At 43.5% G+C, this 25341-nt stretch overlaps 1 protein-coding gene across 1 annotated transcript in view; it reads right to left on the bottom strand.

Moving 5' to 3' along the window:
* The window catches only part of LOC139643633 (ADAMTS-like protein 1), an 80400-nt gene extending 57847 nt beyond the window's left edge, over positions 1-22553 (bottom strand). The window contains 2 exon segments of the mRNA XM_071518842.1: positions 14294-14416; positions 22509-22553. Of these exon segments, the coding sequence (XP_071374943.1) occupies positions 14294-14416; positions 22509-22553 (168 nt within the window).
* Positions 22554-25341: the final 2788 nt, after the last annotated feature.

Genomic DNA, 25341 nt, shown 5'->3' with positions numbered 1-25341 from the left:
TTCACAACTCAAGAGCGACATCTTGTGTCTGAACTGCAATACTACAAGTCATTTTGAGGCCATCTCACATAGGTTCTGTTGACTATATCATCCATCATAAAGTCTAATAATATGTCAGAATTGCAGCAGAAATGTGGCCTAGAGGTGAGGTTCAAGTCCTCATGTCGGTAAGCATCCCCCCCACTGAAGTGTCCATGAGCAAGATACTGAATCCAACCAGATCCAGGGCTGCTGTTCTGCAGCTGAGCCTGACCTGTGACCTCTCTGTGTAGGGGGTTAAGAAATAGGGGATCAATGAAATATTGCATTGATGATTTGTTACAGGAGTCAGGTTTCTACTAAAACCCTACAGAGGAGAGCACAATCGTCTAAGATAAGCCTTGACTATCAATAAACTTGTTTGGTTCTTGTCTGTTGTAACATTGCAATGATATTCAATATTCTCTCTCTCTCTCTAGCTCTCCAATTCCCTTCTCCAATGCCCTTGGACATACAGACAGACAGACAGACAGACAGACAGACAGACACACACACACACACGCACACACACAGTCCAAGAGAGATGTAAGAGCAGAAGGACAAGCAAGGACTAGACTTGTCTGCAGTGTGCGGGGTGGTCCAAGCCTTCTGAAGTGTGGCAGCGTTTACATAAACCCATAGCTCATGGCACCAGATACGAAATAAGAGGGTGGCAAAACAAATCCTCGCTCCCACCAAGCCGAGATATCCATATATCACGCATATATATACATATTTTAAATCATTAGCTGGCAGAGACATAGACAAACACTTTTTCTCCCTGTCTCCCATCGTCATCAAATACTCGCACACTTAAAGTTTATGTAGGCACACACACACACACAAGCAAACAAGATCCTCTGAAGAATAATGTGAGTTATTGCGACTGGTGGGGCCCCTGTCTGAGTGCCTATGTGTGTGTGTGTGTGTGTGTGTGTGTGTGTGTGTGTGTGCCAGACAGGAGCCGCAGGCTGAGCTCATCTACGAGGGCTTCACTCTGCGCCTCCCTCTAATTGGCCTGTTTACTGCCGCGTGCCGCCGTGCAATTGAGGGCAAAGTAGCGCCAGGCCGTAAAAAAACCTCCTCTTCATCCCTTGTTCTACTCTTCCACCACCCCCCCCACCACCCCCACTCCCCTTCACCCCCCCATCCCATCACTCCATCATCTGTGGCATCCCAGTCAGTGAGAGAAGGGGGAAAAGAGAAGCTGCTCTGCTGTAATTCCTCCCCTATCATTATCCCAGTGAGGTCATTCAGACTTGGTGGCTGTTGCTCGGGTCCAAAATTGATTGTAAGAAATGCCGTTCAATTGCTTGCGGTTCAACCTGCAAAACCCGAGGCGCCAAAAATCATGACCCAACAGTTTGTGTTGTTTATTCTGAGAAAATAAAACTTGGCTCAGCGCTGCGGGGATCAGTAGCAATAATTTGGAAAAATACGTTTCTGCTGTTCCAACATTTTTTTTTTAATTCCTTTCCAATATTTTGTTTAATAGGCATTTCCAATTGAATGGAGATGAGCTATGAGGACGGGTCTGCTTGTTTTCTCCATAGTCTAAATGATCGATTTGTTCGCTGATCAAATGATTGATTACTTGATTTTTTTTTTTTTCTTACCACAGAGATTCACATTTGGCTCCACAATGATTCAAAGATTAATTCTATAAATCATAGACAGACGTATAACATCAGAATGCACATATTTCTTCAGGGACAATGTAACTCCGAGCGAGTTGTCTTTAGTCAACTAACACCCTGGCTCCCGGCCCGAGCCTCCAGACAATGTTTTCATCGCAGGACCTCCATTGTGCGCTACGGGCCCATAAATCTGGAAGCTTCAACACTCCACTGGGTCACCTTTCATTGTGTTTTGGGTCGGGATTCAGTAAACACCAAAAGCCTACGAAAACCGATCCAGGCAGCTTGCACGCATGTTGTGGGAGGATGCACACCCCCTCAAGCGTCAGATGCTGGCCGGAGACAGCGTTCATAGGTGGGTGCTGTTTGTAAAAGGTCCCTCTCCTCACAGTATTTGGCTCACTGTAGACACGCTATTTCAGCGTGTGAACACGTATGATACTGTCATCCCAGGTTTTCAGTTTCTGTTCCAACTTCTGACCTCTGCACTGTTATGCCTTGCCACTCGCGCAGCATTTCCAATTCCTATAAGTCAGAGGTGGGACTAGAGTCACATGACTTGGACTTGAGTCAGACTCGAGTCACAGTTTTAATTGCTTGAGACTTGACTTGATGCATGAAGAGAATACCTGAGACTTGACTTGTAATTTAATGACTTGAAAAGGACAAAATATCTTGCGTCTGTGTAAATTGAAAGTTATTACTACTGAATTTAAATTCTGTTTTCTGAATTTGTATGGAATGATTGAATTTATTAGTTGAAACTGATTATAGAAATCAAACTCATGATGCTCTTACCAGGTTTTTATGCTATTAAAACCATATTGCATTGAAAAGTCTTAGATATTTAGTTTTCTTTAAGATATTAAATTGATACTGGACTCTTGATTTGTTGGTGTTCTACATTTAAACTTGAGACTTGACATTAATGACATGGACTTGACTTGGACTTGACTTGTTGTGTGACTTGGTGCTCTATATATGGACTTGAGATTGACTTGAGACTTGTGCCTCAAGACTTGAGACTGATTTGGGACTCGAGCAAAGTTGATCACACCTCTTCTATAAGTCAAATGACAAAAAAACAAGGTGAATGGGCAAAGCGTTGCTCAAACATTCACATGACATGACAGGAGCGGTGATGCAGCATGGTGAAACTCGGCCAAGGACCCAGAACTCAGGAGTTTTACTGGTTCACAAAGCTGGTCAGGACAAAAAAAAAAAATCTCAAGGCTTAATCCTTTAAAATCGCTCTGGCGTTGCATATGGGCTTTGACTACTTTTGCCTTGCTTAACATATCAGCTTCTCCAAATACAGTGTCCGGTACATGCATCTGGGAAGCATCATTTGAATTAATACCACGTTGCTGGAGGGAGAAAAAAAGGCCCTGTTTTTCGGAGCCGCGGTGGTTTCTGTGCTCATGTTCGAATCAGGGACTGGGGTGTGTTCACAATCAGCCGGAGAGCATTTCTAAACCTCATGCATCAGTACTCAGAGGCAAGGCGAATTAAGCCACAACCACATTCAACTTCTTGTACAATTGCGAGGGCATCATGCATGATCTGGTTGCAACTGTGAACGACCGCAAGGCCATGTCATCCAAAACAAGCCTGTGAGAAATGAACCGTCTCTGTTCATGAGATATTTGATGTGATTTCTGTGGGGGGAAAAATAGGTTTATTATAAAGAGATGTCATGATTATGTGACACTGAATATCCTTCAAACACACCGTGAACATTTCTCCTCTGTGCTGTTGGGAATTGTAAAAAAAACAACTTCATCATTATACCATTTGCCCTAAAAAAGAATTTACATTGATACTTTTGGCACAGGTCTTTGTGTTATTTGATTGCAAAACTACTGTTATGCTGACAAATCCAAAGTTCACCAGCGCAGGTTAGATAGCACTAAATAATATCTTTTTTTGAACATTTGAAATACAACAAATCTTGTGGAAGAACTTTTGCTTTCTCAGCATTTGACCAAACTGCCAGGTCAGCAACTGCTAACAAAAAAGGTTCAGTGAGAGAGTGATAAGAACAAGAAGAGATGAAATATGCACGGATCTATCTGGTCTATACTGACAGTCACAACACTTCTCCCCCTAAAATACAGTGGATCATTTTCAGTCATCCACTCAGTTCTAATACAATCAAGGGAGATAAGGCAGGAGAGGCCTGTAACAGACAGATATAAAATGAGAGAAGAGATTAGGTAGGTTAGGTGTGTTAAGCTGGAAGGAGCGGCAAGTCTTCAGGATAAAACCCACTTGGCATCAGTTTGTCTTTTACTGGCCTCTGACCCCTTCCCCAGGAGCGAGAGAGGGAACTGAAAGAGATGAGGAGGGAGGGAGGATAGATGTACAGAGAACAACAGAGAGGTGTTACAGCAACTAGCTCTAAACTTCTGACACACTGAGGAGGGCGGTGGCAGCTGAGTTGTTAAAGAAGCAGGCTTGTGAGCGGATGGTCGCCGAGTCGAATCCCCAGACTGCAAGGCTGCAAGTCAAGTGAATTGAAAACTCTAAATTGCCCATAGGTATGAATGTGACTGTCTATTTGTGTGGACTGGTGACCTGTCCAGGCTGCTTTCCACCCAATGTATGCTGGGAAAATCCAGCTGTAAATGCAGACAAGATGCATGGAAGATCGGTACACAAGATCGGACATGTCTCTGCTCCACTTATAGCAACTCCATAAAGGGAAATAAACTTTTGCAAGCAGATACAACAGGTGGCAGGCAGCGCTGATAGTAACTAGACACTTCTCAAAAAATGGATTGTCAGCACACTCAAGCAAGTTGCTGCTTGTCGGTTTTATAGGACGTAAATATCATTGAGAGGAAGTGACATACACGGAAATCTGTGTCTACTATTTTAATGTCAGGTATAAATGTAATCCTGCAAAATCATATCTACTGCAGACACAATCCAGATATGAGACGGATGCATGATAATGCAAGGTGTCAAGGGAGCCAGAGAGGGAAGGTAGAGGCCACATGGTGATGGTGGTCTGACAGGTCTGATGTCAAACCAAGTGAGTCCACCTGAAGCGTCCTGGTGGCTCAGTGGGCTAAGGTGCTTAATATGTGCTTGTTACAGGTCTAAATCCAGCTCATAACTTTTGCTTCATGTCATTCCTCCTCTCTTTCTCCACCATTTCTCCTGTCACTTCACACATAGTGTCTAATAAAACGACTTAAAATGAATAACAATATCCACCCTCCTGTGTGTGCATGTGTGTGTGTGTGTGTGTGTGTATGTGTGTATGTGTGTCTGTGACGGGCCCACAGGAGGAATCTTCAGGTACAACCTGAAGGGATCCCTAAATTTTGCTAATTTGAAGTCAAAGGCTTACCTAAGTGTTTTGTAAAGATTTTGTTAAACTATGCCTTCTCATGTTGCAAGGACGGCTCACTTTTCAGCTTGGAACGGTGTCAGGGTCATTTTTCAATTTTGCGGTTTGTGAACAAAATAGGCTATGTTCTCTCCGAGGGCTCCCAGAGAGCGAAGATTGTGTGTGTGTGTGTGTGTGTGTGTGTGTGTTTGCATGTGTGCGTATGTGTGTGTTTGCGGCCCAGCTGTAGCACCGGGGCATGCACACACATACACCTCATGGTCCTAATTTGCTTGTGTTTGCGCTCCCAGTCGTTACACCCGTTTCCAGTGATAGGTTCTCAGCCTGCACCAAGAGGCAGACCACCAGCCTCTTACTGTGGCGACCAAAGCCTTCTTCCCAGATGCTGTAATTCCATCACAACTAGAGAAATCCAGCCTCAGCAACTATAAATTCTCACAAATCACAGACAGACAATCTCCACTGGCTTATGCCACACGGAAGGACCTAAATCAGATTCTGGCCATTTAGCTGCTGCTCTCATCCACAACGACGTACAGTTTAGTGAGTAAGTAGAGGTTAAGACACTTTGACCTGATGCATGGCTGTTGATGGACACACTGACTCCTCCAGGGATCAAACCTGTGACCTTTTGATTGTAGCCCCTTTATCCACTACTAGGCCACCCAGCTGCTCCGGATACAGCAAGCCAATACCAAAGCGAGAGAGCAGGACAAGGCTTTCCTGATGTGAAAGCTGGGTTAGGACATGTGTCTGTGTGTGCTACTACATGCCCACTCTTCCTGTCCGGGTCCAGCAGCCACCACACAGAGCCATTAGAGGCCACACTAATGAGAGGGATGCGTTTTGGGTTGCACCTTGCCCACTGGTTAACCTCATAGCTGCTCCGCATGGGTGGTAGGGATCCTTCAGCAGCAGGTAATTACTGCTGTACTCAGGCTAACGCTGGTGCTTACACTGGAGATTGGCTACACAGGCTGAGCCAAGTGCCCACTAGCAACACCTTACACAGAAGCTTAGGTCTGCAGAAGCAATATCAGAGCGCTACTGACGAGTTATTACAGTGACTAACTTCTGTCTGATGTGTGAAACAAACACAGAATCGTCTGACCATTCAAACCTGAAACCCTACAAGTACTCCAGTTACTTAAAGTTCAAAAGGTCAGAAACACCTAATTCTAGACGCATTTTTCTTTTAAGGGACATCTCTATTGAAAAGTGTTTTTTGCACAATACTAAGGTCCATGTCCAAATATTTGGGGGGATTCCCATCCAGAACTAGAAGACATTAGGTGGAGGGGCTGTTGTTCATTGGCTATATTCCTTGTTTTGAACACTGTTGCAAAATGAAATGCCTCTCATTGACCACTCATTTCTGGTTTCTCACCAGACTGAAACCATATTTGTGGCAAAGGCTTTATGACTTCCCACACATGCCGCACACACACACACACACACACACAAAACAAAAAAGAACAAGCCCATGTAGCAGGCTTAATATAACATTCTCCTTCACTTGGAGACAATTAGAATGTGCTGCACAAAATCCCCAGAGCTAAGACATCCAAAATTCCTGATGAATCTTTTTGGCATCAACACATCTCTATTGTAAGTGTGTGTGTGTGTGTGTGTGTGTGTGTGTGTGTACGTGTGTACGTGTGTGTGCGCGTGAATACACGTGGGGTAGGTTACATCTGCAACATCTGCAACAAGGAGTGCGACCACAAATGTAAACAATTAGAAATCAATCACTTAGTTAATGCCCATAAAATGTGTGCATGCCTGCACACGCTGAGGAGGAGCGGGAGAAGAGAGGATAGAGCAGGAGGTGAGGAGAGAAGAGTATGAGGAGGACGGGGGAGGAAAGCAAAGGGGGGGGATTTCTACCCATTAATCAAAGACATAGGTTTGGATGCTGTGAATGTGCGAGGTGACATGCGATAGTGTTGAACGCAAGGGCACACAAATCACAAACACATGGATTCCCATATTACACAGTACACAAATACACTTATATATACTTACAGTATATATCAGCATGCAAATACAGGATTACATGAGGGTATGTGTCACAAAAATCTCAGCAGAAGGGAATGTGCACACAAACGGTAGCCAGCAACAGGCACACCATGTACTAGCTGCAGTCACTCGCACACACACACACACAGAGGCCAGTTGTGATGCGGGTATTGTGGTGAGGTCTGGTCCCTGGGGGTTTTACCTCAGCAGCACCACTCCAGTACCCACAGTGCACTGGTGTGAGACCACATCAAGAGGGGGGAGAGACTCGCTGTGGCACTGTGGGGGCCAAGGCTTTACTGAACACACATGTTGATGGAACAAACACAGGGGTGAGAGAAAGATCCCGGGTCCAAAGCCACGTGGCTTTACACCACATTCACCAGCACTCAGCACTTTCTTCAAGAGCGCTGGGGCCAAGCCTCCGAACGCCACTGCATGTGCCAAACACCAGTCAGCCAGCCAAACTGCACAAGAGAGGGAAGCAAATGTCTCCCAGCTCACTGCTCGCCAATGTAGTCCTTTCTGTCCATTCCTTGTTTTTAAGTACAAGCCGTGTAATTTAGAGTGCGTAAAAGCATTGTCCTGGGGCCTGTCTCATGAAGGAAGTTCAACACAGTCAAGGTATCTTTGTGATAGCTGGCTACAGAAAACCAAACATTGGCAATCATGGCTCACTGGTCTCACAAAAGTGATTATCAACTCACTCTGTCAACCCAGGATTTTCCAATCCAGCTATGAGTGCATTCGCAGAAGAGCAGCAGTGTTTATAACAAATAGCCGATCACATGATGCAGACAGATCCAGAGCAGCATGTTCTCAAGAAGAACAAATTATAATGAATAAATATGAGCAAACAAAAACATAACAATGATTTCACAAGATAGTGTTGGGGAAAAAAATGGACATAAAGGAACCCATTGTGCTTATTATTAATAGTAAGTAGAGAGGTGAATGGAAAGAAAGGTTTCTGCCAAAGTCTCTGCTGTGTATGAAAAATTATGTCTCAAAAATCAGTATCCACACTACTGTGTATGCTCTACTCCGCCGCTGCATAGCTTTAGTGTCCCTGCATGTAATGTACAGATGTGTTATGAATCAATTGAAAAATATGAGCACCCCTATCAATACCTACACATTAAAGCTGTGAAAAGATTTTCTATTCACAAAGCCTCATGTTCCCCCGGACTGCGGTGATGGGAATATGGGTGCAATCTATTCTCTAGGAGTGGTGGTGCCATTTTTCCAGAGAGTTGATTGGTGAGGCGGCAGGCTTTTTTTTTTGGATCCAATAGCCTGAACATAACCTGCTGCATAACCAGGTTAGGTGTGCAGCCTATGTTACCATGGCGATGGACCCCACTTGTGAGCCAGGGTCAAGCGCAAAGTTAGCTCAGTAACCCACTAATCTTGCTTCGTGGGACAGTTAACACTTAATGTACAGATTCAGACTGACTTTGAAGATGTGCAGGAAAGCTAGATCAAATCAAATCAATACATATCCAGGACAATACTATAACTTGGAACTGATATCCCACAATCCCGTCTGGAACCTGGGAGCACCTACAGCTAAGCTTTAACTCGACATGGTGTCATACCAAGGGGCGCGGGAGGAATCGAGAAAAACCCTGGGCCTAAACATCCTCTCTGACTGCCAGAACTAACATGCCCATCCCTTTAATGAAGACAAATGAAGTGTTTAATTGTGCAAGATCGCTGCCCTTTCCACCCGGCGCTACACGCAAAACACAGCTGGCAGAGCTGATCCCGAGGCAACGCGCAGCTGAGCGATGGGCCTCTCTCTGCGAGCCGCCACCACCTTGGCCACTGACTGCCCCCCCTGCTCGCCAGTAGGGTTGCAAAGGGGTGGAAAATTTCCGGTAAATTTCCGGAAAGTTTCCGGTAAATTTCCATGGGAAGTTAAGCTGGGGAATTTTGGAAATATTCCAAATTGGAAACTTTCCATGGGAATTATGGGAATTTATGGGAATTTGTGGGAATTTATGGGAATTTATGGGAATTAACTGCGAATTGAGGGTAATTTAATGGAAAGGTATCATATCCAAGCATAAATATTTGTTTTGTTATAAGCAGACATCCATCCAAAATAATACAATTAAAACAGATTTATTTGTAAGTAGAACTTTATCAAGTGTTAAATATTTTATTGAACAATCAATTATTTCATTGAAGAACAAAAACATGAATGTTGAGTTAAATATTACTCATCCCCCCGACCCAACCCATTCAAAAATTAACAAAAATGCACAGGAATGCACAGTGCATGTAGGGGGCGTGGTCTCAACAGCCCTGCAGTAAGCAGTGTGCTATGTGTGCATGTGATTGAGGAATAGCATAGATATTCAACTGTACTTGCATGATATCTGGTTGTTTTAGTCAGGATTATGCTAAAATATATTTTCCCCAACTATATTTAAGTTCCCTATTAAGAGCATACTTTCAGTTTAGTAAATTCCTGGTTTATTCCCGTTTATTCCCATAAATTCCCGTTAATTCCCATAAATTCCCGTTAATTCCCATGGAAAGTTTCCAACTTTGAAAATTCCCGGAATTTTGCAACCCTACTCGCCAGTCCTACTGGCCCAGGCCCCAGTTGCCCAACCCCAATTACTCCGAACCCTGACACCTTGCCAAGCGGTGGAGCCATCTGTGCACTTGCTCACCCTGAGGGTTTTAAAAACATTGCCTCCGACTGTTGCTGCCTGAGGTGCAATTGAGCATGTAAAAACACTGGGGCCCAAACCGCTTGGCATGTGTGGAAGTGAGAGAGGCAGAGGGCAGAGAGAGAGAGAGAGAGGCGGGGGGTGGAGGGGGTAAAAGACTCATCCGACAGAAAGATGAGAGAGAGAAAAGGTGAGAAAATGAAACGACAGAGACGGACAGAAAAGACACGACCGCCATCCCATGAGACACGTTGAGACAGGCAAAGTGGAAGTGTCCTCACACCAGGCCTCTAGTCATTACTGCAGAGTGGGGCACTAATGACTGTCATTACCTACCACTTACCTGTCACAACCCATAATATTCTGGCCTTCCTTTGTACGGGTAACACAACATGTAACCCAGAATAGCAATCAGCGTGTCCAAACTCCCAGTGTAACATAAGGTTCACTGAGCAACGAAACCTAATACAACTACTCTAGTTGTATTCTAATAAGTCTGTACTACTGTACTGTACTTTTTACTTATTTACTGATTTTTAGACATAAAAGCAATGATTACAGTCCAAGTAAGTTCTTGGAAAGTAACCAAGTACCTCTTCATGTTAAATATGATTTCATATTACAGTTTTTGTTTTGTGGCAAAGAGGTAAGAGGATGTTTGTGTGTGTATGTAAATGTGTAATGTTTTAGTGGGTCATGCAGAAAAGTTTTTGGATTATGCAAGAAGACAGAGAGCAGGCAAGAGTGTGCTAAGCAAAAAGCATACTTGGAATAACTCACATACAATTAGTTACTGAGGTCAGTACTGGTGGACAACTTTAACACTCCACCGCCACACAAATACAAATAGAAACACACACATCATCCCAAGCAAAGCACACATGTACACACACACGCACACACACACACACACACACACACACACGCACGACGCACAGTAAATGAAGGATCACCTTTCAGTAACCCACTTTAAAGTTGCCTGATGACAGGATGATCAGATTTGCCGTCTAGACAGTAGCTAGCTGAGGAGAAAACCGTGTGGTGCGTCTTGGCGCCATCCATCTCCCCCTTTCTATCTTCCTCCTGTTGTTTTATCCGAGGCCTTTCTCTCTCTCTCTCTCTCTCTCTCTCTCTCTCTCCATATCTCCACTCTCAGCCTCTTTGTCTGGCAATGTTTTGAAGTTTACAAGTTTAGGGCAGTTTCACTCTCATTCTCTCTACAGTATCTGTCTTCTTTTCTTTCTCTCTTTCTCCGTCAATCACGCCCTGAGGTTATGAGACCCAACAGACACCTATAGCTGCCACCTGTGTATTTCTTTTGGGATATAAACCCTTATGTATTGAGTGTCAAATTCCCCTTTAACCAGAACTCTTCCATGTTTAGAGTTAAAGTGAACAGTGATAGTTTAGCTGTCTCCCTGCAGTGAGTAATTTTCATTAGATAAACTATAAACTGGTTTCAAGTCATCATTTGTTTGAATAATATGAGACAAAAACAAAACATTACAAAGAGCATGTCTGCATTTTAAAATGCATGTTTCACAGGTTTTTAGTTGGTTGTACAGTGCTGCACACCAAACTAACACATGTCAAACACTCATTATACAGGTATACATCAAGGGGAAATAGTCCTAGCTAGGTTTATGACAAGTTTTTCAGTTTATCCTCAGTCTTACTCATTCAGTGATGTCACAGAGAAAAAAAACACTTTCTCAGGCTCAGAAGCTGTGGCAACATCTCAGCCATCAGGCCCCACGCAAAACTTTGGTACAGAACCCCCTCAACTCAATAAACTAACTCAATATTTGTTTATGAACGCTGACGCTGTTGAAGTGCTACAGTATGTACTTGGCATCACATAATAAATACCAGTTAATTTACAAAGGTATGTTAGGCCTTAGCCATATAAGACAGTTCCACTCCACCGAAGTCGCTTGTACTGAGCCTGCCAGGAAAAACACTTTCCTTTGGTGAGAACAATTCGTCTGTGCCCGTCTTGTGGGACGGGGTAAGGGTGCTGGGGAGGTCACTTTTACTCCCCACCAACCGACCCTGGCACATACTCATGAAAGTTAAACAACAGAGAGTGAATACACTTTGGAGTCTGAAAATCACCTCCTGGGTTGCTTGCTAATTAAGCTGCGTTTGTCTTGGCTTTGGATCAATCTTAATATTGAACCAAGATCCAACATAGAACAGGACTACAGGCCTACAGAGACCTAAACTTACTAAGTGGTGAAAGGAATCAGAAGTGTGGCTCCTGGGAGTCTGCAGGGTCCTAGTTTGAAGAAACATTAACAGGTTTGTCAATCGCACATGTAGCAAAAGATGATCTTAATATGTAATACCATTCAATTTAAGACTACCCAATGAGTATTTGCAAACATGAAGAAGGGTGTAACCTACCATGTCATACCTGGAGCTGCTCCATTGACAGTTAATGGGAGACAAAATTTGTGGACTCACGGTAAAGTTTACCTGAACTTTTACATCCAGTTTAAGCGCAAATAATCTGCAACTGCTATCAGTTGTAAAAATGCATTCTTTACAGTGGGTCACCTTCTCCATCTTTTTCTCTATGGAGCTCAACATTATCATGGCATCACAGATTAGAAGGTGGGGAAATGTCTTCTCTCTGGTTTCTGGCTACGGGAGACAGAGGTGAATGTTCACTAAAATGGACCTAGGGCAAAATGATTAAAACATATTTCAAGACTGAAATTCAGTGGGATTCTTATATAAGGGCAAGTATTTAAGAAAGATGGCTGTGCCTCAAGTTACAATAATGATGAATGTATGGTGCAAATTCCATCTATAATACCGTATCAATACTACGGAACCTTTTGCACCTGTGGGATTATGGCAAGAACAATGGAGCCAAATTCATTATAATGAAATCCACAGAGAAGAACTGAGGCTTGGACTGTCTGAACAGGTCAGACTGACTATAAAAATACCATATCTGTGATATTTGATTTGCAAACCACTCATAGTAACTAGTTGATGCAAATTCAAAAATTTGCTTGAGGTCAATGCATCATAAATTATGCTGCTGCTCGGTTACAACATGAAATCCAAAAGCCATAAAGATAGCTGTTTGTGGTTTCTAAATACAGTGCTGTAAGTATGTGCCATGGCATCTAAATTCTAGACTGCTAGACTAGCCTTTCCATTAAGTTTGCCTTTGGGACACAAAAGATCATGTACACTGGGAAAAGAGAGACCATATACTAAAATGCTGTCAAATACAAATACCTAATATACAGTATTTAAAATACTAGGTGTGGCAGACTTTACATATGAGGCTTCTGTCTTTGATGCTGAGTGACAACAAAGAGTTCCTTCTTAAAGCAAATGTGGCCAGTATGTTCTCTGAGCCTCCCTTAAAATTGAAAACGCACTCTGCCAGCCACTGATCTGTGAGGCTATTCTGCACATGTGAAAGTTCAAATAAGCCCTTGTGATCCCACTTTAAAGTGTAATGGCGAGTTCAAGCAGATCTGTTGTTTCAAAAGAAATGTCACTATATTTGATCATTTTTCAAAGGGAGGAGAAGGCTTTTGAATATTCTATATGGAAAGTGCAAAGGGTCGTTCACTCAAGCGTGGACGTTTGTGAAAGGTGTGCAGGAGGTGGAGGGTCAGCCGAACTTGGAAGTCATTTACGTGGGGAAGCACACATAAACCAAAAGAACCAAAGAAAAACAGTAAAGAATTACAATTAAGCTAGATAAATAAATGCAGTCATGATGGTCTGCTATTCTCCTTTTCCTTGAAACACATGTTAAACATCAAGGAATGATTTGTTCCTATATCTTGGCTGCTTACTTAGAGTTCCTACGATTATAAAAATGTGCTTGCAGCAAACAGAAAAGCGCAATGACCACATTAACATTCATCCCAAAATGGCATTCTTGTTAACGATAAAGCAATACCGCCCAAACACTTAGTCAATGTTAATAGATTCCTCTCTCTAATCGGCACTGGGACCAATCCTATCACGGAGGAGTGATGAGATAGGTGAGCTGGACGTCTAGGTTGCCATGACAAAGGCACACGCTCCCCTCTCCCACACCCCTACCCCATTAGATAGAACAGCTGGGTGAGTGATTGGCTTAGGAAAACTGCCATAGCCAAGGCTGATGTCTCATCAGTGTTGATGACAGAGCGGGAATAATGTGACGCAAAAGAAGAGAAAAAGTCACCCCACCCTAGAATGTGCAGTGTGTGTTATTGTGTGTGGTAAGTCTATGTGTGAGTTCGCATGTGCTGCCCTGTTTCACATCAAGCTAGGTCAGCCCACAATCAGATTATGCTTCCATTCCCAGTGTCCCACAGTCATTATTCATTTGTGTTCATTACTAAGGAGCAACATGGCTGATTTTTCACTCCTCTGCTGTGGTGGATAGAAGTTACAGAGGAAAAAAACTAGAATATGAAGTTGGATTCTCTGATTCTCTGAAGATGGATTCTCATCTTTTAAATAAAAAAAAAGCTTCTCTATTTTCGATGGATCATTCACCACTCACCACTGTGCTAGTCAGCAATGAGTACGATGTTTTTAAATCAGGCGCTTACCGGGTCCTCTGGTTTCTGGCTCGCAGGGCTTTCATGGAGAGAGTCTTCAGTTAGGTGGTCTCGCCGAATCAGGGTGAACTCTCGGATGAACACTGCCTCCCCATCGTAGGCCTGCACGCCAACCTGGAACACAAAGATCCAGTCCTGAACAACTATTCAAAACTGTTGTGCCCTGTAGGTCTTGGGACACTAAAAAGACATACAGAAACACATACAGAAGATCTGATCATTACAAGGTGTGGGTGGGGGTTTGAACCTAAGAAACCAAAAAAAACATTACTGACAACATTCATGAATTTTATGAAAAAGGGTTTTCTAACCTGTTTAATGTCGTCTGTATGGGGTTTAAAAGAAAATAAACACTAAACCAGATTCACTAAACCAGAGCACAGTGCAACAAGCTCCATTATTCCGTTATTCATGCCATGGTGTTTCCACTGGAACCATGTGTGCATTATAGGCTGTGAAATCAGCATAAACCTGCTTTATGCCACCCCATCACTCTGTTTTGGAGGAATGGTGACAGTGGGAATGTCTGCAGTAAAACTGCCATGGTTTACTTAGCATTATGCTTTTTTTGGTTCTCGTTCTCCATTGCACGTCCCTCCTGATGGGGCGATCAGTTACAGTAGTAAGGCTCTGGTGGAATTCACAACACAAGGCATCTGATATCAGAAGATGTAGTAACCCGGCTCATGGGGGAGCGGGGTGGGGGTGTGTGGCATCTTGGATAGGGCCCATTAGCAACACAGCGGGGCCCTCATTCTCAAGGATGCGCAAACTCACGGAGCGGGGGCCCTCAGCTGCTCTCCCTGGGTCATAAACACCCTGTAATGACCCGGGTCAACTGTCTGCCTCCCGGGCCAGTGCCAAGTCAGATTTCAGAGTGAATGAGAGCAGGAGATGTGGGTTTGGGGTACTTGAGGCTCTTCAGGGAGTGGAGGGGGTGCAGATTTTAGTGGGAAAGAAGAAAGTGCTGCTAAGCAACTGCAGCAAAACTTACACCAGCCAACTGTGGGAAAGGGCCGTGGAGTGGACGCTTAAATGTGACAAATCAAATCATGGCTAATGCCTCAACTCAGCACTGCTCAGTTGTAGTCACTTAGGCTGTGGAGGCATCTGTAACAACAGAGGAGTCAGTGCACTGAAATGTGGGTGAAAGCCTCCTCAGATGACCAACATCATGTTCAGTCAGTTTTGGTTGGGCGGGAGTTTTCCATCAGGGGCAGCTGTTAGGCAACAAAGTACCATTTTTGTTTGTTTGTTTTATAAATATGAAAACAACCTTGACAAAATTTTACTTAGCACTGATAAAGTCAAAGTCAAAGTGGCTGTAAAAAACGCTTTAGGATCTGCACACCAAATCTGAATTTAGGAATCTATGAGAATAAAAACTCTTCAATCTACTTGCTTTGTTTTCAATCATACTCTTGTGGTCTAAAAAGGCTATGGGAAAGTGGTAGACCTCACAAAGGGAACATGAGGCACACGTCACTGGGGATATCATTATAGTATGTTTTTCTCAGCTTGTCTCAATAGTTTATAGACATCTGATCCACAAACACCTGATCAGTGAATGCATGTTTGCTGGGAAACCAAATAACTGAAATGAGAAAATCTCTTTACCGCAATACAGCCCAATATTGCGTGTGTGATTCACACAATGCAAAATCTCTGTTGACATTACAAATATTGCGCTGGTGCATATCCTCTTTGCCAGTGATGCTTAAAATTAAAATGTTGCACAACCGCAACCCAAGGGCAAAGGCAAACATAAGCCAAGCATACTTAAATTAAGAGAAGCTTTGGCAGTGTGTGTGTGTGTGTGTGGTGGGGGGGGGGGGTTGCTGTCAGCTAAGATGTGCTGAAAACCACTTAAGTGACCAGATGTCCTTGCTCAACGCTAAATGCAAACATGGAGGCCGGGTTGAGATGAACATGCCCATTGTCTCTTTCTCAAGAGATTTGTCCCCCATTCTCCCCAATTATTTTCTCACACACTTTTAGTGTCTTGACACCAAACTGCCCAGTCTAAATCTGACAACCATTTCCTTGTCCTTTTAAAGTCTGCATCCATCCTCCTCAAAGCCGTGGGATAGGCTGGAACCCAGCTGAACTAAAGGCTAATGGTGCATGACAGCCAAACTCTCTCTCGCTGGAGTCTTAAAAGGGGGATCTATCAAACTCGCTTCCCTAAGAAAACAAGCTGGTTGTTCAGTGCCGATGTCAAGCATCCTGCACACCCCACTGGACTGAACCATTAAGAACTGGCAGAGGTCCGGATATCTTCTGTTTCCAAAGAGATCCCAAGTTCTGGGTTACGCTACCATGTAAGGGAAGGGGGAGGGGGGGACACTGAGAACATCCTTTATTTGGGCCCAGTGAACTTGAGGACCTAAAGGTGGGTAGCATTAGCCTTAGTATGATGTCTATGGGGTGACAGTGAGTGCCCCATTCATGCTACTCTCTTACCTCTTTGTGAGCTAATGAGTGTGCTGGATTTTGTGCAAGCCTAACACTAACATGCCTTCCTCCAGACGCTGTTTGAGTTTGTTATTTGAAATGAACATGACAGGGGTTAAAAAACATACACAGTCCTGGTTTGAAGGTGGCCCATGATTGATAGAACCCACTCCAACCCACTCCAAGGGCCATCCCGATCTCAAAAGACTTCACATGTGAGGCTTAAATCTACTGTGTACTCGTGAGCATGTGTTACAGCGACAAAGGCCAAGGGTGAACGTGAAGCAGGGTACCAGGCACAGCGATTCATTAACCTCCGAGGCGACTCGGGTTTCAAAGTGCACGTCCCGACCAGGGAAGAAGAGAGGAAGTGAACTCGGGGGTAAGGCGGGTCTTCAAAGCACATAATCAACAGTAATAACACCAACCTGATATTATAATTGGGCTTTCCTGGAACGTGGTGCCAGCTTCCACTGTTTGGGTGGAAACTGTGAAAAGTGAGCGACTTCTACCATGGTACGGTAGGCCAAAACCTAGACTTATGTTTCGCGCACTGCTGCCTTTGATTAATAAGATCCCGTCCAATGTTTAGATAGGGACACCCTTTTTCAAGACTGGCTCCTGTCTGAATGAAACCTAAGAGGAAAAGATATTTTTGCTAATCCACTTTCAAGGGGATTTATGGGAGCTTTCACTTAACACATTTTGGATGAGGAAACATTGCGGCGTTCTTTTCCTCTCCCTCTCTATTCCTCTCTTCATAATCTGGGAAAAAGGGTGCCCTTTTCTCATCAGAGGACTTTTGCCATATCCATCGCTGGCCCCCACACATCGATCCATGAGAGGATATTTCCATCCACCATGAAGGAAGCATGGGATTCTGAAGCGCCTACCTCAATATTTGCTCATTATAGGCCAAAGCCCTAGGCTACTGCAGGATTTCAGCGCTGATAAAGGTAAAAGTCATAAGAGCCATGACAGAGTCTTGGCTTGCCTAAGGCAATAAGACACCCTTCGGTGTAAAGGAGAAAAAAAAAAACACACTCCTGGTTACAATTTTCACTTCAGGCGTTCACCCACAGGATACCTGTAATGCAACAGCCCATGACTAAGCTCTCTGGGAAAAAAATAACTAAAAATGAAACACGACTTTCAACACATTCTCTGATTCCTGATGGATTATTTAGTTATCTTATATTCAACGTTCTTCCTCCGAGACCCTTTGAAGATGTACCTTCTCCCCAGCCTCAATGCCAGATTTCTCTCAACTTGATTTACTGATCTCTTTCTCCCGAGTGCAGCTTCTCCTGCGAGCATGAGAAGAAGAGTGGTAAGGAGCTCAACTTGTCTCCATTGCTGCCCTCTTCAACTCCCACAGCTTCTCATTCTGGAGAGCACAAGTCTTGAAAAAAACGTTTTAAAAACTACCTTTGATGAATGAAAAGTTTTCCTGGCGATGTCATCACATCCCGCTGCTTATACGCTCTGTTGCACTCGTGTTTTAATGTCTCATAATGATGCATGGCACCTCTCTAATGATGCATGGGCATCTCTTCGACGTGGCCTTTTAAGGTGTAGAAAGCGGATTCGACTTCACCTTCACGTGACTGGCAGACACAGCACCAGCCCTGTATAAGACGTGCTTTGCTGACTCACACTGTCAAGGGGATGACACAAGCCAAAGGGCAGGTTTCACAACATCGGGCCTCTCAAGGCTGGTGAGTTATCGTCACATCTTGACACGGGCACCGACGGTGAGGCTGGGCACTCAAAGCGGCGGTGCCTTCCTCCTTGAGAATCCACAAAGACCAGTCAGCTCGTTTGTCTTCCTTCTGTTTACCAGCACACTACACATTCCCGAAGACGGTTCGGTGCTTCAAACTGTCTGCAAACTGCTGCCTCTCTGCACGTCGCTCTGACTCTACCTCCTGCTTTGATTACACAAAATGTCCGAGCGTTAATGTTATCATTACCTATTTAGCTATAACTGGTTTAAAAGCCACTGGGACAGGATACATGGATTGGAGACACAACTCATATTTTTCCCATAACATTTCTATGAGGACATTACTCGAATGACCGTATGTTGCTGCGCTTTCATAGAAGTTAAGAGTAAAGAAAAATGATATGTGTTTGAAGTGGTGCATCATGTGTTTTCGTTTATTGCCTATTATGGGTGGACGTCGGATTATTCACCGCCTTTGATGAGAAAAGAAAATCTACTGTGCCCTGGCTATCTTGAACTTATTGTGAACTTGATATAGAAAGAAACAGAGCACAACCTGATGGCGTCAATATCCTCAATAAAACAAGACTTTGACCGCTGAGCATTTGGCTTGCAGCAACACAGATTCTGCACTCTGCTCTAGACATTGTATGACATACAGTAGTGCTCACACAACAGACACAAGGAAGAGTACATGCTGATGTGAGGATTTCTCTGTTGCCTGCTGAGAGCCATGGAAGTGGAATCAAATGCTTCACCTGAGCAATACAGCTTCCCTTTTGTCCAATGCAGTTGGAGACACGGTGAAGAAGAAGAACGAAAAAATCAATGTTTCAGGAAGAGGAACTCTAAAGACTGGTTCCCTCCGGACCTGGCCCTTGCGAGGAGCAGGCTGCACAGCAGGAGGATGCTAACATGCAAAGACTCAATGAACTGGTCATGGAGACTTTCGTGACACCTTCCAGGGACTTTGGGGTCACTTACTGCACATGGAGAACATATTTACCTTGATGCTCTTCAAGATTAGTCCTCAAGATCGAAGGGGTAAGAGGCTTTGCACAGTTCACATTGCTTCTTGTTTTTCATCATAGTTCTAATACAGCACTTAAGAGTGTTTAACTTTCAGGTACCTGATACATTGTTGTACTGTCATGATACATAATTATATGGTCAAGCTAATATGTTCCATGTATATGCACTTAGGTGTTTATGGAATCTATTCAATGTTTAATTAATTGCTGCGTATTTGAAAAGCTGTGCTTCTTTGCCCATCTTCACATTTTTTAATGCATGATCTTGAGAAAGAAATATAATCCCGCACATTGTCTACACTTGCATGATACTTTAATGCAACCTTTTGATCAATAAGACCTGCATCAGGCAAACATGCATTTGCCTCATGTTTCTCAGTATCTACCTTTTTGGTTTGCAAAAAATATTTTTTCTTATGATCTTAAAAATACAGACTATCCATTGGTAAAATTAATGTTTAGTTGCATGTTTAGCATACCCATTAAGAGTCATATTATGAACCTCAAAATTCTTACAGACATATAACACAGCAGTTCTTTCAAAGTACTGCACTACAACAAAAGGTTAAAAAGGGCTTTCAAGAAATTAAGCATTTTCAAATATGATTTCATGAAAAGAAAGTAAAGTCTAATTGAAGAGGCGTTGCGGATGACGCAAATGTTGTAAGGGTATGATGCTTTACCATCAAAGGAGAGCCATAAAATTCTGCAGGGCCACAGTTATCAATGTTGAAGGCTCTTGCAGACGCAAACAAGCAATGCCTAAGACGTAAGCAAGGGTGACTGAGTGACGTATGTAATAAAGCTTCCAGTTTACAACCCCCAATAACTCCTGGCAAGGCATGTGCCTGCCATATACTGTAACATCGGTAATGTCTGTGGGCTGGGCTAAGGAAGTATAAGATCCAAACATGGACAGAACCACAAACTTAATGGTTGTGTGCATTAGTTCTGACTGTTTTCTCTCTTATCTTCATTTAGGTGCACTGTTCATCGTCAGACAGGGAGCAATCTGCAAGACATGGATGCTGAATAACTGTCAGCTGAATGCATTCTGCTCTAATACTGTCAATGTAACGCACACTGACTGTTGGTCAAACCATCTCAATCAAGCTGTAAATGTGAAATGTAAAGAATTATATTTATTATATATAATTTATTAAATTTTGTACATATGTAAAACATTTTTATTTACTACATATTTAAGGCATATTTAAACTTGCAAGAATTAATATTAAGCTTTTACAAATGGTTTGGTGATTGGTGCAATCTTTTTCATCATCAACAGTGATTTGTAATAGTGTGACATACTGTTCTTATGTTTTATATTAATTCAATTGCCCATTGCTTTAATTGACCAGCCTATTTTCCTTGTGCAGAAGGAACAAAGAAGAAATTATTAGAAACAGTCACCACAGCCCACAAAGGGATTTTACAGCCCACTTCCTTACTGGCTGCTTCATGGTGTCACACTACTTAATATTCCTAAAGGCAACAGGATAAGTCATCTAAAGTGGGCGTCATCGATCATGTCAGACCATAGTTGTCACCAGCCGTTTTTCTTTAACTATCCACTGGCTTTTTGCGAGAATCCCTTCAGACCGCAAAATATCAGCCTGTAACACAAACACAGACCGGCACAGCTCCTCACACCGCCTGTGCCCTCACAATAAATCACTATTCTTCATTCCCTAGTTGTGGAACTGACCACAAACCGACCGCAACCTGAGCGCTTGACCAGTTCAAGTGTGCAGCGTTAATGAGTAGCACATTTCCTGCTTTTGACAGAGGCAGACAGGTTAGTCCACCTGCTGACCATGTGTGGGGCCACAAGGGCTCATCATGGAGCACCCTGCTTTAGCAGGGGTGCTAATTTTGTGGTGTGACAGCACAACGCCGACCTCTCTTCGCTTACAATACAAACAGATCAAGATATTAAATCCAGAGCTGAGGCCTTTGTATCCCATTAGCCAGAAGGGAGAAGTCTTAATATAAAAATAGCTTAGCCACTAACATTAATCTCTGCACCAGACGTGGTGTGGTTTCCCTGCTCAGGTAACAACTGCTATTATATTTAATGTGGAGGTTTTTAATGAGGCCCTCAAAAAAGCTCTGACAGCTCGGAGACTAGCACGGTGAGTTGTGACAATGCCAGTACCGAAACATAAGCCCTGCAAACCATTGTTAAGTGTTTTTTATTTATACAATACATACTGTATACCGCAGCCACTGTGTTCCAATGAGTCTGCATGGATCCTCCCTCAGTGGAGGTTATATCACTGGAATAGTTGGCAGGACAGTCAAAGGTATCCGAACTGAACTGAGTAAGCACTTTGGTACAACAGCCAAATTAAATCTCATCCTGTAGCATCGCCACTGTGAAGGTGTTGAGTTGGTGTAGAAAACCACTGGGCTATAGAGATCTGGTTTGGCCCCGTGAGTTCCCTGCAGATCAGTGAAATTAAGTGGACAAGTAGAGCAGTTGGGCAGAAAGTGGCATTCTGATTTATTGGCTACAGGGCTCCTGCTCTCAAGGCAAAAAAAACCCCAAAAAAACAGAGCTACTTCGAGAAACATGTGAGTATGAGGAGCATTTTTGACTGACAGGCATACAGACAGACAGACAGAAACCCCGATGAATACACAGACAGAGAGATCATTAAAAAAAGAGTTTACATGAACAGATATTGATATGTAATGACATTTTTTATGAATGAGCCCTTATTCCAAGTTTAAAGTTATGTAGTTATTTCTATTTGGAGGGTTTTAAAAAAAAAAAACCAATATAGACGATTGGCTGCTTATGGACTAATAGACACAGAATTAAGGTACAGAAAGGTGTCCTAGTGTAAAAACAAGATTAAGCCAGGCCTTCTGAAAACTACAGCGAAGCATTTTGACAAGTGAAGTCCATGCCTGGAGTGTTTGAGGAGACATGGCCGGGCCTGACCTCTTGGTCTTATATACCAGCAGCAGGAAATGCTGTGATGCCCACACGGCCCGACTCCACATGGGTTCCCACGGTGAGGGAGGACGACATCCGGACACATCACACATCACATTTCACTTCCTGAAACATGCCAGCCCTTCCTGCCACAGACAAGGTCTCTGTACCAAGCACAGATTTAATGCCATTGGATGATTGGAATGTTAAAGACTCAAAATTGTTTAGTAAAGTGCAGTGGCTGGGAAGACACAGAGAGCATTAGACTGTCTGCCTCTTGTCGGGCAATGGCTGTCGCTGCATTGTGCAGACTGAGCAGAGTCTTTGTTCCTATCTCAAAAACAAAATTGTAAGGCTGTAAGAGATACCTGCTCTCCTCAACTGCCACATAAACATCTTGTTCCTGCACGCTTCTGGATTCTGCAAAGGTGAGGTGCCAAACCAAATAGCCAAAATGGCCAATTAACTCACCTCACGGAGCCAGACCTTTCAACACACATTGTTTCATCTGCTGCCATTGTCAAATGGAAATAACAGAAGAAAAAAAATCCAAAAAGTGGTTGTAATTCTGCAACCAATCACAATCCAGGTTGGTGCTCTAGTGAGAACAAGGAGCTTGATCATCATCCTGTGTGTTGCCTTTACGCCTGTGACTGACACAGAAAACGACTGGTTGAAATCCCAGGACCAAGTTGAGGGCATTATGAATGGGTTGGGGGGGCAATCCCACACAATTGCAGAGTACACAACTCATTTGCCCTCTGAAAGTAAGGATATTTATTACACTGTCAGATACAACTCTGTAATGCTCATTGCTTCATAGAAAGCCAAAAACATGTTTAAAATCAACACACGAATGTAGATGTGGAACCTGATCAAGTTTAAATGAAAGAATTGAAAAGGTTTGGGTCCTGGATCACATTCTTCACAATATTCCTCAATGGCCTCTAAGTTTTCTGGGCCAAGCTGTCCTTCCAATGTGTGAGACAAAACGAAGAGGCTGAGAAGCCTGGGCTCAGCTCTGACATAATAGCTCTGCTTTCAGTTATCCACCCAGTTTACATCTTCCATCACACCCACTTAAAGACAAAAACGCCATTTGTTTCCCGGACCACTGCCTCTGCCCATGATGGATGGCCTTGGCCCTTTGTTATAGTTGGTTCTAGCGTGTATCACATCTGGGCCCTGGTGTGTGTGTGTGTGTGTGTGTGTGTGTGCGTGCGCAGGGAAGGTTATGTAAGAGTGTGTGTGTGTGCATGTGCATGTGAAGCGAGGGTGGACAGTCATGACAAAATCACCTTTTCACAGGATGAGACAGAGTTATCGTTTCTCAAAAACGTCCATCTTCTCTTCCTCCCCCTCTCTGGTCTTATGCCTAAAGCAGATCAACAAACTCCATCGTTTACTTTCCCACCGAACGCCAAATAATAAAGAGGCCAATAAAGAGGAACTCCTAAATGTCATTAGTTATGATATGGGGGCAGGGTTGGGGCGTCTCAAGAAACTGCCTTGTGAGCGATGAGCGATGAGGAGACATACAGCCAGCTCATTGGTGGAGGCAAGATTTGGGCACAGTGATTGGCTTGGGACCATATCTGTTCGAAAGTCATGACCTCAGGCCGTAAGATCGGCTGCAAAACACAAAGTAAAATTACTCCAAATATTACAAATGGTGCTCTGCTCTAAATTCTATGAATCAAAAGAGAAAATGTGAATGAAAAGATATTTTTGGGCCTAGTCCATTTACCCAGGGCAACACTCACCCGTCATTATTGTTAGCAAAGGTATTGTGCATATGAAGAATAAACCATATCAACATGGGACCGCTCATACACTCACACTCTCTGGCACATACACACACACACACACAGGAGAGGAGAGGAGAGGAGAGGAGACTAAGTCGTAAAATGTAGGTTTTGGGAAAATGAGACTAGAGCTGCAACGATTAATCGATTAATCGATTAGTTGTCAACTATTAAATTAATCGCCAACTATTTTGATAATCGATTAATCGGTTTGAGTAATTTTTTAAGAAAAATAAGTCAAAATTCTCTGATTCCAGCTTCTTGAATGTAAATATTTTCTGGTTTCTTTACTCCTCTATGACAGTAAACTGAATATCTTTGGGTTGTGGACAAAACAAGACGTCATCTTGGGCTTTGGGAAACACTGATCCACATTTTCTGACATTTTATAGACCAAACAACTAATCGATTAATCGAGAAAATAATCGACAGATTAATCGACAATGAAAATAATCGTTAGTTGCAGCCCTAAATGAGACGGATTACTGTCCCAGCCCGTTTCTGCCCAATGCTGCATATTTCCATAGGACAAACTTCCAGCTATTATCAAAATCCACCTCCACACACTGGGCACAGTCCAATATACACTAGATGTAGATAGACGAACGCTCAAGTGTGAAACCCCTGCATGCCCCAATATCCACCCCACTACACACACACACACATGCCCTAACCAACCCCAAGAGCATCAGTGAAACCCATCCCCGCTGCATAGTGAGAGAGAGAGCGCTGCATACTATCAGATTAACACAATACTGGCAGCGGTCCAGCAGTGAGACACGGAGAGAGGGTGGGGTCTCCAGCAGCTGTGTGACAGCTCTCCCTCACAGCTTTTCATTAGTTTGATCGATTCATTGGCCCGACTGGCCGCTCCGTCCGGCGGTGTTAAGTAACCGCGGCCGTTGACTTCTGTCAGTAACGAAGCCATAAGTGAGCGTGAGTGTGTGTGAACACATGACCCCCCGCCCCGACAAAAGCAGCTACAGAGACGGATGGTGTAGTCTTGTAGTCGAGGGAGCCGCAACTTTGCAGTGGATTTCAATTAAGAGTGTGTTAGTACAGGGAAGGCATGGTTTTGA

Source organism: Centroberyx affinis, unplaced genomic scaffold (genome assembly GCF_046629955.1).
Source record: "Centroberyx affinis isolate AG114_WGS23_722 - 3 ecotype Tasmania unplaced genomic scaffold, CSIRO-AGI_Caff_v1 ptg000637l_1, whole genome shotgun sequence".
In the NCBI taxonomy this organism is placed as follows: Eukaryota; Metazoa; Chordata; class Actinopteri; order Beryciformes; family Berycidae; genus Centroberyx; species Centroberyx affinis.
Note: the sequence above shows the minus strand (reverse complement) of the source record. Positions and strands in the feature narration are given on the sequence as shown.